Genomic DNA, 14,761 nt, shown 5'->3' with positions numbered 1-14,761 from the left:
TGCACCCCATCACAGTCATCTATTATTAGCCCGACTGCACTAAACTGCTGGATCTCTGGGTGATATTACAGCATAGAACCCAATATGGTGATCAGTATTCTGATTTTCCAGGCCCCTGATTGGACAAACCGCATGTAAAATAAACTGAGCTTCAGTAGAAATATGTGAACTAAAGTCAAAAGGAGGTACACAAATGTGAAACATCTTATTTTACTCACGCATTATATATTTTTTTAACTCAAAGGAAAGCTTTGCCTTGTAACCTGCATAGGCTGTGACTGATGTCCTCCTGCTAGCTGCCTAGCTGTTAAGCTTATCTATTGGCTACAATGCTTTTTGAGTCTCTTACCTAGAACAATCATGCAGCCAGTGAAGTCAGAACACCTGATTTACTTACTGATTTAATGACTCAGAAAAGAAATGAAGCCACCATATCAGCCCTAGAGCTGATTGCAACCCTAGCACACTATAAAACCAGATGTGACCCTTTTTTCCTATGCAGCACATTGCAGCGTACGTTATTATGCCTTACAGTGTGCTGCAACACAGGTCTATTGCCTCAGTGCGTTGCATTGCCATTCAGGATGAATGGCAACACAACGCTCTAATGCATGCATGCTGTGATACCATACGCTGCAGTAACAAGCCCATTACCAGAATGCAGATGTTTAAAGGAGAAGAAAACAGCACATCAGTAATACCTCAAGGTAATATTTACATTTTAATTGATTAAATATTAGCAATGCTAAACAGTAACAATGCTAAACAGAGTGCAAACCTTGATCAGGGCATCACTCAATATATTCCTATCGCACACATTCCTGGACAAGGCCTAGAGTAAAATGGTGCAAGCAGGTTGGCCGGTATCAGCACATGGATAAGAACATATGTTGTCACCACGCCATGGATCAACAGACCAAAAGTTTTATTGCTGCAATTACAAACAGTGGCAGTGCAATGCATCAAAGACACACAGGATGATCACATGCCTGACGAAGAGGTCCTATGTGGGCTCGAAAATGTTGCACTGACGCTGTTTGTGATGTGATCGCAGTAATAAAATGTTTGAACTGCTGATCCATGGTGTTGCTGGCAACATCCTCGCACTGACCACTATCATACTTCCAGTGCTGCTCCCCCCTCTTAGGCTGCAATCACACCTGACCGTTTTGTAGCGCGTCCTACGCTCGACGAACGCGCTACAAAACGGTCAAAAAAATAAATAGCATTGTAGTCAATGCCCTCGTTCCCACCTAGGCGTATTTCCGCCCGTCCCTAACGCCCTACAAAACGGCCCACGCCTGAAAAGGTCCCGGGACTACTTTGGGCTGTTTTGTAGGGCGTTTTCCATTGGGATACAGCCAAGTAGCCTTTGGAATCGCGCGACGGTCGCGCGACTTTTTTACCGCGAATCGCGGTAAAAAACCGCGCGACGGTCGCGCATATTACAATACGCCTAGGTGTGAATGGGGCCTTAGCTGTAAGTGTCTCTGCTCAGTAGGACACTGATAGTGCTATGACATCCTTATGTACCCAACACTCATGTGCTGTTTGGGACATTTCTACGGCTGGAGAATTGCATTCAAGAAGGATAGCAAGAGAAGCCCTTGTTTTTAGAATGTGTGACTTTATCGATCCTTCCTTCCAGGGAGCGCATTTTGGCAAACAAACTGGTGCGACGTGCTGAGAAGAGGCTGAAGGAGGTGCTTCTACAAGTAGAGGAAGAGAGAAGAAATGCTGACCAGTTTAAAGAGCAGGTATGCTTATCTCCAACTAAAGCTATTGTTTGAGTTTTAAGTGGAGGAGCTTAACATAACAGTAGGGTACAATAGGTTCAGTAAAAATGACCTTGTTATTATCTACAGTGCAGTGAAGGGTGATGACTGGTGTCTGTGTCTGTGCTGTGTGAGGCAAGCTTAATGTATTGTCTTCAGTGGGTATGGCACATGCATGCCATGAGAATCCATGACATCAGTAACAACATCACCCTGAAGCTTCAATTGTAGAAACACAACAGTGGTAAATATGTTGTTAAGTTCTGCTAATAATTGAACTTCTAATAGTGAATAGAAAATTCGGAGCTTCCTTTCCTGTTCTTTTTTTAGGAGTGATGAGTGATGTAGGTAAGGGTATCAATGACCACACAGGAAGGGAAGATAATATTTTGAGCAGGGTTCATGACAGTAATAAAATCCCTTAGTCTACTGAAAAGATTTGATTTCTTCCCATATAACCACACAGGAAGTGAGGATATACAGCATCTCCCAGGCAGGGACAGGAATAAGTATGGATTTCCCATTGCAGTCCTGCTGTAGTAACAAGCAGATGGCGCCATACAGAGTGAAGAGTAAGCCACCAGCATACCATCATCTTGATCATCAAGAATGCCTTATAAAGCGATGTTTGGGGCCACGCAGGGTCCCTTCATCAGGCAGTGTCATCACACGTGTTATCATGATCGAATAATGTCAAAAAAGGTGGGCTTGATGAGAAAGATGATGGAGGGATGGCAATAAAACCCAACATAATTTTTCTGACCCTTCACCCACACTATTCAAAACTGAATAATTGTCTGGTGTAGCACTGTTACCGTTCCTCATGTACTACATTTACACTGTAAAATAGATTTTTACGATTATGTACTTTATTTCTGTTCTACTGGGAACTGCAATGGCAAGACAAAGTTACCATAGTTATTGGGAATGTTCCTATCATTACTGGAGTTTAGGATATTCTATGATGTATAATAAAAATCCAAGGAGCGTAGGACACTTTCATAATGGTCACGGCAGGTATTCAGGCTTTGGATCTGAAACTTAGAGATCCTGCCATTAGCATTCCCAAAGAACATGATACACTGCTGAGTGTTCCAGCAGCAAAAAAAAACTGTAAGAACTGACCACTGAACATGATGCATCTGTTCCATAGCATGAGAAAGCACACATCCGCATGAAGCAGCTGAAACGCCAGTTGGAGGAAGCTGAAGAAGATGCCTCACGAGCCAATTCCAATCGCCGTAGAATTCAAAGAGAGCTAGAAGATGTGACAGAATCAGCAGAGTCCATGAACCGGGAGGTGAACACTCTCCGAAGCCGACTCAGGTAAACGTCACCATCTGCCTCTTTTCAGATTCTTTGGAGACAAGTGTTGGTAATGGGCCACATTTTAAAATCATCCCTAATAGGAATCGCCAAATCATCTGCCAGTATTCCGCTTTGGAAGCCAATTCTGTAATTAAATGAAAAACACCTTAAATAACGTTTCTTAATCCGTCAATCGGTTACAAGTTATCTCTTTACTAATTCATGCTAGAAAAGAAAGGCTACTGCCATTTTGTTTACATCAGAGCTTTGTTATTGTGTATACTGTGCAATTCCAGCAAAAACATTTATCATTATTAGTGCCTATTCACACTGGCCTGCAGCGTTTTCCTGTGGGGGCTAGGGTCAACTGTGTACAGGAGGTGGTGTTTCAGCACATCACATGGTTTACTTTTTTTAGGCTTATTGAAGTGTCTCAAAATGAAACTTCAATAAAGTTAAAGCATTGCAGCTGAATTGGGTTGCAGTGACCAACAGTGACTTCAGTTGGGCCCTGGTGTGGGAAATCCAGGGATCACTGCAATCCACCTCAGGTCAGCATCGCAGTGTGAACAATAGAACACATAGAAAAACAATTATTTTTTGTGTGACCTGTATTGTGCAGAAAAACAAAGCTCACTGCACATTTTGTGAACGAGTTCTAAAGGTCTAGAACATCTGTTGGGACATCCCTGTAGGACAGATTTTTCTTTATTTTCCTGTCCTAGTGACCACTGTCACAGCACAAGAAGTGAGGAGAATTTCTCCAATGGGGTGCAGACAGCAATGAATACCTAATAGAGGTCTGAACATTTCCCCACTCTACTATTCTCCTTTTTTTTTTTAATCCTGTGTCTACAGTAAAACAAGACTGCAGTGATAACTCACCTGAGGTTCTAACTAGCACTATAATATGATGACTTGGCTGGAATTGACTACTGAAATATTTGTTGACTTAGAAGTCCGAAATGATAAGAATAAAAGACTTAAAATGTCATCCTTATTTTTCCTGGTTTGGTATATAATTACTATTATAAAATGTCACTAGTATTGGAACTATAATATTCAGCAACTGACAAGGACCACTGATCTCACAAACGGCACTTGTCATTTCTCTAAACTTAATTAGCTGTTTTTTTTCTTTACATCTTTGCACTCTCTTGTAACAACAGCAAGTTAGAGCGACAGCACCGCAAGTACGTCTACATGCATGAGTTTGTGTGAGAGATAGATTGCTTAGAAGATGCTTTAACTTTCCCATACACCTACCTTGCCGGAGTCCTTTGCAGCGCATAGAGCTGCATGGGGCTGACACTAACAATGCTTTTAGATTTGCTTTTTTGCTGTGCTCCTCTGTTTGTTTCCCTATTTTAACAATTCCCTATTTATCAAAACTTGTGTCTGACAGGTAAACACTTGGAATTATTCATTACTGCTGTATTGCTGCAAATGTAGGCACACCAATGTAGGTTGGAATGTTGACAAGTTTTCTTGAATATGCAGGAGATTTAAATGTCTCTTTATTTGAGGGGTAGTCAATACATAAAAAAAGTGGGCTTTATAGCAGTGGGTATCTTTAGAAAGATCAGCAAAAGCAACCATCATACAGAATCTATTCCTGCCCTCTTAGGCTCCATTCACATCTGAGCATTTGGAATTCAGCACATTTATTTGTGCGTTCAAAAACGTGGACCAAACCGCGCAAATTTTAATAGATGTGAGTTTTTCCACACGCTCGCAGCTACAACCACAATCAGAACTTGCGGCAACCACACAGAAGATCGAGCATGTCGTTTTTTTGCGCGTTATGCATCTTTGTCCGCGCCATCGAACACGCACGTGTGAACGAGTCCCTATTAGAATGCATTGCCTTTTGTGTTTTGCGTATATCTATATGCGCCCAAAAATGCTCAGGTGTGAACCAGGCCTTAAAGTGACACTAAACTCAGGAGTTAAATCTTAAAATGCATTCAAGTACCTTAACGTTTAACAGATATGTATCTTGTTTACGTATCACTTAGCTGTAGATCCTCAAATCATCTCTGAATTGGTGCTGACACTGTCCTTCCTTCTGGTGGGTGGCTACTTTTGTTGCCCATGGTCCCTATGTATGTTGTAAAGTAGTCACCGCTCCAAGCTCACTCCTGTAATGGGCTACAATCTCAATACTAATTAGTAAACTAAATGTGAGATTGTAGTCCATCATGGGAGTTAGCTTAGAGTGGTGGCTACTTTACAACACACACAGGGACCATGGGGAACAAAAGTAGCCACCCTCCAGAAGGAAGGACAGTGTCAGCACCAATTCAGAGATGATTTGAGGATCTACAGGTGAGTGATACACAAATAACATACATTATGGTTAATAGGGTACTTGAATGCATTTTTAAGGTTTAACTCCTGAGTTTAGTGTCATTTTAAAGAGGAGCTTTAACCCCCCTCCCCCATTTTCCTGCTGTTTTCCCTATGCCTTCTAACCTATTATGCTGGGTTCTCACCAGAAAACATACTCACCTGCCCAGCAATTCCAGTGTTGTCCTGCTGTGATCTGCCAATCCACTGCCACAGCCTGGGTCCTCGACCGCCAACTTATTTTCTGACATCATCGGGGCTGACTGTCTGCTCCAGGTTCTGCAACCTTGATGATGCAAGGTCAGGTCTGCCTGCCGGCTGTTATGTGTCCCTACTAGTTTGGCCTCCTGGGATATGACAGAAGCAAGCACATGTTATTCTCGCCTAGATGAGAATGGCGGCAGGGAGTGGGTCCGGACAAAAGAAGTTCAGTTAAATAAATATATTGGCATTTTACATTGAGATTGCAGGAAACTAAAGTGATTCTGGCCAGTGAAGGTCCACTTAAAAACCAAATTTCCCTAAAATCATGTGTCACTGAAATGTGACTACTGAGATAAAGCTCTGAACATTGTTTAGCCAACCTTGGGCTGAAAGAACATTTGAGAAGGTGACCTCTATCATACTCATCAAAGCCCAACAGAAATTCTTATAGTGATCTGCTAAAAAACAGAATTGTGAGTAACACAGGGTTACAGCACATTATTGCACTGGCTTTGTAATTAAGTATGTGTAGGTTACATTTCTTTTTTCATAAGGCAAAGGCTAACTATTTATTATTATGTTATTATGTTCAAGGCAAAATAGGTAATTAATGCCATTTACAAAGGTTATTTCTTTGCAGTTATAATATCTAAGATGCCCTTGCACTTCAACATCAGACTTGAATCAGCGTATTGTAATGACATTTAAATCAGAGATGACGTTACAGATGTCAGAAATAACTTATTTCTTACAGCGACTGAAATAACCTCCTGATCTTTTGCCTCGTTCTTTCTTTTAAGCCTGTTAGATATTTGACAGCATGTCTTTTTTTTTGCTGTGTCTCCTCATGCTTTTCACCCTCCCCTATCTTATGTCTGACAGAGTTGTGTCTTTCATAGCCATGTGTGCTATGAAAGATAATAAAAACATGTCTAAATGTATTATGGGCCAGGTGCTTGTGAACCCTCCGTGCACAAAGGAGTCCCTGTCTAATGTTTAAAGATGGTATGTCTATGGACAGCAGTAGCAGGACCCCTGCTGGGCAGGACTAGCTGTACACACAGAGCTCCCTGTGCTTAACCCTGCTGAGTTATCACTATCCACCTCTTGATGTGCATGGCGCGCTTAATAGTTTACCTAAGTTAACTATTTGTACTTCAGGATTTCTATTCACATATGGTGCTAATATAACACAGGTTGGCCCATTTATGGTATGCATTGGTTTTAGCAGTGATGCTGCAAGCCATGGTTTCAATAAAGCTCAACTCCAGCCAAAACATTTGTGGTTTTTTTTGTTCTGAATAGAGCAAGTAAGAGTTGGAATCCCTTTCAGCTTTTTATTGTAGTTTTATTGTAGTTTGTGTCCCTGTTGGAGAGCGTTACCCCTGCATCCTGTGCTGGTGACAGCATGTCACAAATACAGGGAATGCTGTAAATCGCTCTGATGGAGAAAGAGACCAAAACAAAAGCTGTTACTTTATAGAGTAGGGAGGGTTTAGAGCAACTGCCAGGTGTTTATTTGCTCAGCCGCTGTGAGTACTGCGTTAGTAAAACACAGCTGAATGCTGTGTTGCAAGTCAGCGCTCTGCATTGCAAACTTAGCACCTGCAGCAGAAGTGAATGTGGATTGTGAGCGCTGAGTGTGACAGAGAGGTGGGGACAGAGCACCAGCGACCATTTTAACTGTGAGTACACCCAGCGGTGTATTTAGCTTTGCTGCTGCCCTGCAGCTTAGAGCTGGCATGTGACACTGGAGCTGTCTTACGCAGGCTGTAAACCAAGATATGAAAGATCACCACTGATTGGTCAGCTCTTAGTGTCTTCCCCTGCAGAGAGGAGTGACTGTCAATCACCACCCCCACAGTGATTTCTGTCCTCCCCCCGCTCCTTCAGCTTTCATTGGAGGGGCAGACAAGGGAGGGGGCTGGCTTTTGTTCTGGAGAGGTATGGCCGCTGTCCAGCCAGGTTGTTGGCATGCTTTCCGAGCACTGTCAGCAGATAGTGGGCAGTAGCATTACAGTAAATGTACTCTTGTGAGCCATAAGAGAAGTATAGCCAAACAAAGGTTTGTCCTTACTTTTCTTTTAAAGAGTACGGTGCAAATGGTGTCTTATAAAATGTTGACACTCGTAAAGGACAACTTATCTTTAAAGCTATGCTATCTGGCTCATTATCGGATGGATTTGGTCATTTTCAGACCTGGAAACGATAGTATCTGCCAGAAGTGATGTTAGATGTAGGATTGTATGTGGACTGTAGAGAGCTCAGATTGGCTGCCCAAGTATGAAGGGGATATCAGAAGAACAGTAAATCTATTCTGTTTGGTACTTTCCCCAGTTTTCTCAGGTCAGAAATCTTCAGTTTCAAAGAGCCTTTTGTTGGTCTAATCTGGTATCAGATTAAAATACTAAGATTTTTCATGGAAAGCATGCTATTATTATTCTTGCAGTTTATTTTCCAAGTGCTTTAAACATCTGTAGGATAGGACATGTTCCTATCCTACAGATGTTTAAAGCGCTTGGAAAGTAAACTGCAACAATAATAATTGTATGTTAGGAGGCTGTGGGTGGCGGAATCCACCATGGAAATACATGAAGGGTGTTAAATCAAGTAAGAGAATTGCGGGTTTTCATAGAAGTGCCCTTTAACCTGCCCTGTTAAAAAAAATAGCAACATTTCCTGCAGCTTAGACAAATTGTATGCTTGGCCCCAAGTACTATGTCAACAGAGAATCATACCTGATATATTGAGCCTAGAAAACTTAGGTCATGTGCAAAAATTATGTCAGTGTGCTTTTTATGTCCAAGCTGTATTTCACTCAAAGTCCAGCACTGGTCACTTTAGGCAGTGGATTATTAGTCTGCAGATGACAGTCTTTGGGGCTGCAGACAGATGTCTCATCCAGTTCTATGCGTTAGTGTTATATGGCGTGATAGACAATCTGGTTTCATGATAATCACATGTATGCTATTTGCATTGCAGTCATTTTGTGATTAATTCTATTTTTCCCTGCACACTCCAGTTTGGGCATCCTTAATTTGAGTAAGGAAGACAAACTGTCTTATAAAGATGGCTACACACAGTGCATCTGACTATACAATATCCTTTATATTTACCTTATTGGATATAAATGTTACAGATGAGATAGATCCTCACACTACATAACTGTCTATTAGTCTAAAGGAGATTGTACCAATATTGTTTTTTTCAAATTGTAATGTGTCTGGCCATCTAAAGTCAATGCTTGACTTACTGTAAGGCTCAATATAAATATTCATACAATAATCCACAGCCTTCTTCCCATACCCTGCCTGCATACCTCCCAGTTGCATTCTGTAGTTAACTTAGTAGTGCACCGAAAGTAGTGGTCACATGACCACCTCTACTTCTTTATTCCCCTGCTCCAATGTTATGTGGCTGGGCTTGAACAATGCTTGTATGCCTTACATTTGGATGTGCAGCACACTCTGGAAACTACATTTCCTCACAAGTGAAGCTCTGATATAGCTCCAAGGTGCCGGCGAATAAGCCTTGGAAGCACACTATATGTAGTTTGTAGTACTACATGATGTGTCTATGACAGCTTGGACTAGAGGAAGAGGAGTGCAGGAATCAGAAAGTGTTGAGCTGTGCAGCAGAGTGGACAACATATTTATAGAAATGAGATAGAGATTTCTGATAATATGGGAACAGAACCTTGTCAGAAAAACAAAATTGACTTTAAGGCAGTTTTATCTAATCGTTATGCAAGCTTTAAAAAAGAGCTTAACCCCTTCATGACTGAGGCCCTTTTTTCCATTTTTGCACCCATGTTATATTCCACATTGTCCGGCGGGGGGGGCGGCCCCTTCTTCGGGACGCAGAAGCGATCTGGCGACAGGTAAGTCGCCAGGATCGCTTCTGTTGTAAAGCCGACAGTCGGCTCTACAAGTTTAAACAGACTCCCGGCGGCAAAAGTCGCCGGGAGTCTGTTTAAACAGCCCCGATGCTGGCGACGTACACTGTACGTCGTCAGTCACGAAGGGGTTAACCCGCTTATACAGTATGTATGCTGCTTCATTTTTTTCCTATTACTCTTCCTACGTGAATTTCTGTTTTGTAGCGCAGTCATTTCTATTTCTTGAATCTTATTATTGCCTGAGGTTTCACTCCATTTTCATTTCCATGAAATCAAAAGTTCTCTGAAAGTAAAAGCATCAATAAAATGTAATTTGAAAGAAGAAACAAATGATGAGAAAGTCAAATGTCTGATCCTTAAATGCTCTATTTCAAACATTTGTAAATGTTTACTTTGCTATCAAAGGTCAAGCGCAATGTATGAACATAATAAAGAATTTGTTTGAGTTCTGTGCAGGTATGCTCAGCTAGTGGGGATTTTTCATTGTATGCTCAGCTTTTTTATAGACACATTAGTAGATCTTCCTCTCTGCTCCTAAAGGTCCTGAAACAATTAAACAAGAGATTAATGGATTTATGTAGTTTAAATGCAAGGTGTAGTGTATACTATGCTGGGGGATTACAGAAACCTCTCTTTTTCTAATTTGTAGTAATCATGAAATAATTATTTTCTCTCCCATAAGAAGCTCCCTAAACTTACAAAAGCATCTATAGACCTTTCAGCATTCTCAGACAATGATTTAGTCTGTATGGCTATAGAAGTATTGCTCAGCGAATTGAGAAGGTGGTACTGGATAGTTTGTCTTCCATCAGACATGATGATCACTGATTAAAGCTGAACTCCAGGCAAAACCATTAACAATATTTTAAGTAGCAATTGTCTTACCTACATTCATGTGTCTCATCACAAAATATGTTATCTGTTAAATGAAACTTGCTGCCGTTCCAGTACAAGTGCAAATTCCGGTAAAGCCAAAACTGCTGCAGCTTACATATGAATGGAGTGACCGGTCGTCGTCATGCTCACATGGAATATTTTTTGGCAGCACTGCCTGTTGTGAGAAGTTCCCTCATGCACAGGCTCCAGCCTTCACCTAGCTCTACCCTTATTCAGCAACAGGGACATGCGGTCAGGGGAGGCAGGTGAGGCAGAGCCTCACCTAGTATTATGGAGGAAAAGGCTGTCAGCTTCAAGTCTGAAGCTGACAGCTTTCTCTCCATTCAGATTGGCTTCTAGCAGGTTACACAGAAGGGAAAGCTATGTAACCTGTCATGGATGGAGCGCTGCTTTTTAATTACAGGCAGAGCTGCATTCGGCCTTTGACAGGTAGTTAGGTTACACAGCAGCGGGCGTCTCCACTGCTTGTGTAACCTAACTATTGAGGCAAGAGCTGTCGCAGCCTCTACACGTTGTTAGAGGCGTGAGCTCTGTGGATGGCTTGGACCAATGGCAAAGGCCATTGATCTCGATGCCTCAGCAGAGACGAAGAAAGTGAGGGACAGGGAGGCTCTTCCTTGCCTCCTCCCTTCCTCCTTTACACTAGCTTGGGGGCAGGGCTTTGGCCAGCAGAGGGGGAGGGATGTGCTAGGGGCGAGGCTGGGGAATGCCTCACCCAGAACCAGAGGTACCGCACGTCACTGTTCAGCAAGAGTGAGCCTGTGCAGTGACAAGGGTGTATTCAGAAACCCAGTCCCCACCCAGAGCACCACCAACAAGAACAAGCAATATGCTTGCAAAAGCTTTCCCAGGCACAGTGCTGATGGAAGCTGCAGCGTAAGAGTGTCTACATGACAAGGATGGTATGTAGGACCTCTGGCTGGTCCCCCCCACACACGTACATTGTAGGAGAATGTGAAGGCTGCAGTAAAAATAAAATGGTAAAAAGTCTCTTTAGCACACATTTTGGACAAAAAAAAATAAAAATCCACCACCGTTCCTAAATCTGAGGGAGGAATAGCACATAAATCATTTGCATAGCTTAGAGTGATGTTTTAGCCATTACAAGAATTCTTACATCATAATTCCACTGTCCTACATGAACATATGGGAATCCCACTAATATGAGGAAGAATCATTCCCCGAGCACCATGCATCCAAAATTGTGTGCATCACTTCATTCCTCAATCAAGTTTGATGTCTGTCACCAATGTAATCTTAAACAACCCTCTGTGGTAGTACTAGCAAATATGAGGAAACATCTTATAAAATGATAAACTGTAAGGCCTTGCTCACACCAAATGCAGAGCAGATCCACTCAGGTTTCTGCACACGCACACTAGTCTTTTTGATGCGTTCCAGATCGTTTTTTGTTTTTTTCAGGAAGCTAACAATGTTATGAGGTCATTTCTTTTTACCTCTGACCTTTCATTAGCTGTTCTGATTATTTCCTGCTTCCTCTGACCTTGTCTCACATGTAAAATTGTTGCAACATGGATCCATGGTATGCAGGCATGCTCCTGGTGATGGTTATTATACTGCTACGCCAAAGTGCTGTAAGGAGACGTCGTTTTTGGGTGCACCCACTGATGAGTGAAAGAGATCCAAAGGGCCAGTTTGGGACTCTATATATCTCTCTGGGTCACAAAATGTGTCCACCATTGTTCCTTTGCTCTCCAGATCAAAAGGTCACCTTTTTCAACAAGCAGGAAGTGACCAAGGAAGATTAGGTCATGACAGATGTTTTTTTTATTTATGGTTAGTTTTTTTCATTTAATTGCATTGCGTTTCGTTTTTGATGCGTTCCAGAGCAGGTAAAATAGGGCCTGCTGCAGTTTTTTCACCTGCTCTGGATCTGCTCTGCAACTGCACGCTGCGATGTGAACTGGAGCAAAAAATATCATTGGAATACATTGGACGCAGTTTTGATCCGGTCTGCACCTGATCTGCTCTGCACCTGCTCCGCGCTTGGTGTGAACAAGGCCTGAAATGATAAACTACACCAATTAATGAATAAATATGCCAAGCAATTTGCTTAGGCAGTATGGACTAAATATTTCAAAACAAATAGATTAATTGATCAGCTCCTGGGTTCCCAAGCTTGGTATACAGAACTTACCTATTGTTTTAAAAAAGGGAAAGTGCCATGTTACCATTGGCACATCCCGTGACTCCACCCTGCATGTACAGAAAGGGCAGGGTCTATCTTGCCTCACCCTGCAGCAACGGGTAACTAAATGAATCTTTTGCTTTCTGATAAACTCTGTGTAACCAAAGGGACATAGATTTTTTTATTGCAACTATTAATTGTGTGCTTTATTTTGTATGTTATAAAATAAAACAGAAACAAGCACAAAATACCCCTTCAGTATGTTAAAAAATGTCATCTTGGGATAAAAGACATACTTGGGATCATAACTAGCTTATGAATAAATTATGCTAATTTACCTTTTCTGGGACTCCTTTCTATTCTGCTAAAAACATCCACGGGGTCTCTACAGAGATATCTCTTCTTGCTGCTATGGTAGGAAAATAAGCAAAGCAAAAACTGGTTAGGGAAAAAGATTTTGATGTGGTTTGCTAATTTGAGTGAGAAGCAATGTGTTGAGTACATCTTCACTGTAGAACCTCTCTTTATCAAAAACACAGTCAATTCCTCCAAAAAAGTTGTTGGTATCTAAACAACAGAAGTGTGTACAATTTTGAACGTTTGCTGAAATGCTTGCAAAGTATGGAGCATGCAGTATAGTAGACCTGTGTTTTTAAGCACAGCCAGAGTCTTAGTTTAATATCTCTTTCTTTTGCAGGAGGGCACCTCTTCAGTTAACTTCTCGTACTATACGTACAGTGTACCATCTTGAAGGTGTTTCTGATGAAGAGGCAGAGGCACCCAGCGGAGAACCATCAACTAATCATCAACAGCCTCAGCAAGAGTGATGTCATTCCAACATCTAACAGTGGAGCTTTCAATTCTAAACCCCTCAACCTACAGCAAGCCTTCTTCAGCAGAAACAGATGGAATAGTACATGACTCAACATAACGTTGAGACTGCTACTGTCAACGCATGACTTTTGAGAGTGACTGAACACTCCATATGAGTGAACTTAATCCTTTCTCTTCTTATCTTAGCCATGAATTTCACAAAGCACTTTATCTGGGATGAATTCAAATAATGGCAGAGTGTGAGAATAATTAAGTAATGATGTCACATGACATTGCAAATTTGGCATACAGGCATAGGAACCCATCCAGGCCTTTTATGCTATATTTGTCATTGTAGATTCAACATATCCCCATTTATAATTCTGCTCAATCCTATCCACTTTCACTTTTCCTTTTGTATCTGTATGGATTGTTATCGTTTTTCTTTGGTAATTCATATCTAGAACTGGTCTATATTTAGAGCTACAACTAAAACTAAAAGTGAGCCAGTGATTTCTAGATTCTATATACTGTAGGTCTTCATTTACTAAGGCTAAGGGGAAAAAATGAGGAATTCTTAACAGACAATCTGAGGTCGTATTGTTCTGACTATCGTAAAGTATTGAGAGTTGTAATCCTATTGCTGAGAGGACATCTATGTACTATATCTTTAAGTACGCCCATTGGATCATGTTGTGTTAATGCTTTATCACTATCACATTTAGTTTGAAGACCATACAATTAATGGAAATAACCTCAATCTGTGTCCATTGCCAAAAAGACTGCTGCATGGATATATGGGATAATGTACCTACTACTAAAACTTATAAGAATATTTGGGTTCACCATGGAGCTTATAGATCATATAGATGCCCAAGGCTAAAAGCAGAGTGCAGTTTTTGGGGTCACATAACTCCATAATAGATACTAATATTCTTTAAAGGGAACTCCATTAAGGGTAATCTATAGCACACCAGAAATTCTAATTCTTTAGTACTTATTTATTATTATACTCCAAAACTGGCCAATACATAGACTGATATACATCAATATACTCCAGTCTGTATAACTGTGAACTCTCTTAAATGGCACTGACTGAGGTGCGTGGTGGATGCGTCATAATTTAAATAACAACAATTTATTTTTTACAGTGTTCAGATTGTATTAATAGTCTACAAAGCCAAGTTTCAGGGCCATAGGCACTTGATTGAGGGAATGTTTTATATTGCCATCAAGTTTAAGAGCCAATTATTTGTATAACATTTAATTTCTTATGGCATTTATTCCTTGTTCTATTATACTAGATCTCTAGCATAAACCAATGCCAAGTGTACATGTATATTGTCGGCCTTATTGCCTCGATGTATT

The 14,761-nt window shown here is 41.2% G+C and overlaps 1 protein-coding gene across 4 annotated transcripts in view; it reads left to right on the top strand.

Annotated features, from left to right (window-relative positions):
• The window catches only part of LOC108789546 (myosin-10-like), a 133,033-nt gene extending 118,826 nt beyond the window's left edge, over positions 1-14,207 (top strand). For 2 of the 4 annotated variants that reach the window (XM_018559591.1, XM_018559589.1), the window contains 3 exons: positions 1,649-1,757; positions 2,929-3,101; positions 13,278-14,207. In XM_018559591.1, the coding sequence (XP_018415093.1) occupies positions 1,649-1,757; positions 2,929-3,101; positions 13,278-13,407 (412 nt within the window). In that variant the 3' untranslated portion in view covers positions 13,408-14,207. Of the gene's footprint in view, positions 1-1,648; positions 1,758-2,928; positions 3,102-4,252; positions 4,343-13,277 lie in introns of those variants that run through there. The other 2 variants (XM_018559587.1, XM_018559590.1) reach the window with 2 other exon arrangements.
• Positions 14,208-14,761: the final 554 nt, after the last annotated feature.

The sequence above is a fragment of the Nanorana parkeri genome, unplaced genomic scaffold (assembly GCF_000935625.1).
Source record: "Nanorana parkeri isolate BGI_ZX_2015 unplaced genomic scaffold, ASM93562v1 scaffold405, whole genome shotgun sequence".
In the NCBI taxonomy this organism is placed as follows: Eukaryota; Metazoa; Chordata; class Amphibia; order Anura; family Dicroglossidae; genus Nanorana; species Nanorana parkeri.
This window is presented reverse-complemented; position numbering and strand designations above follow the sequence as displayed.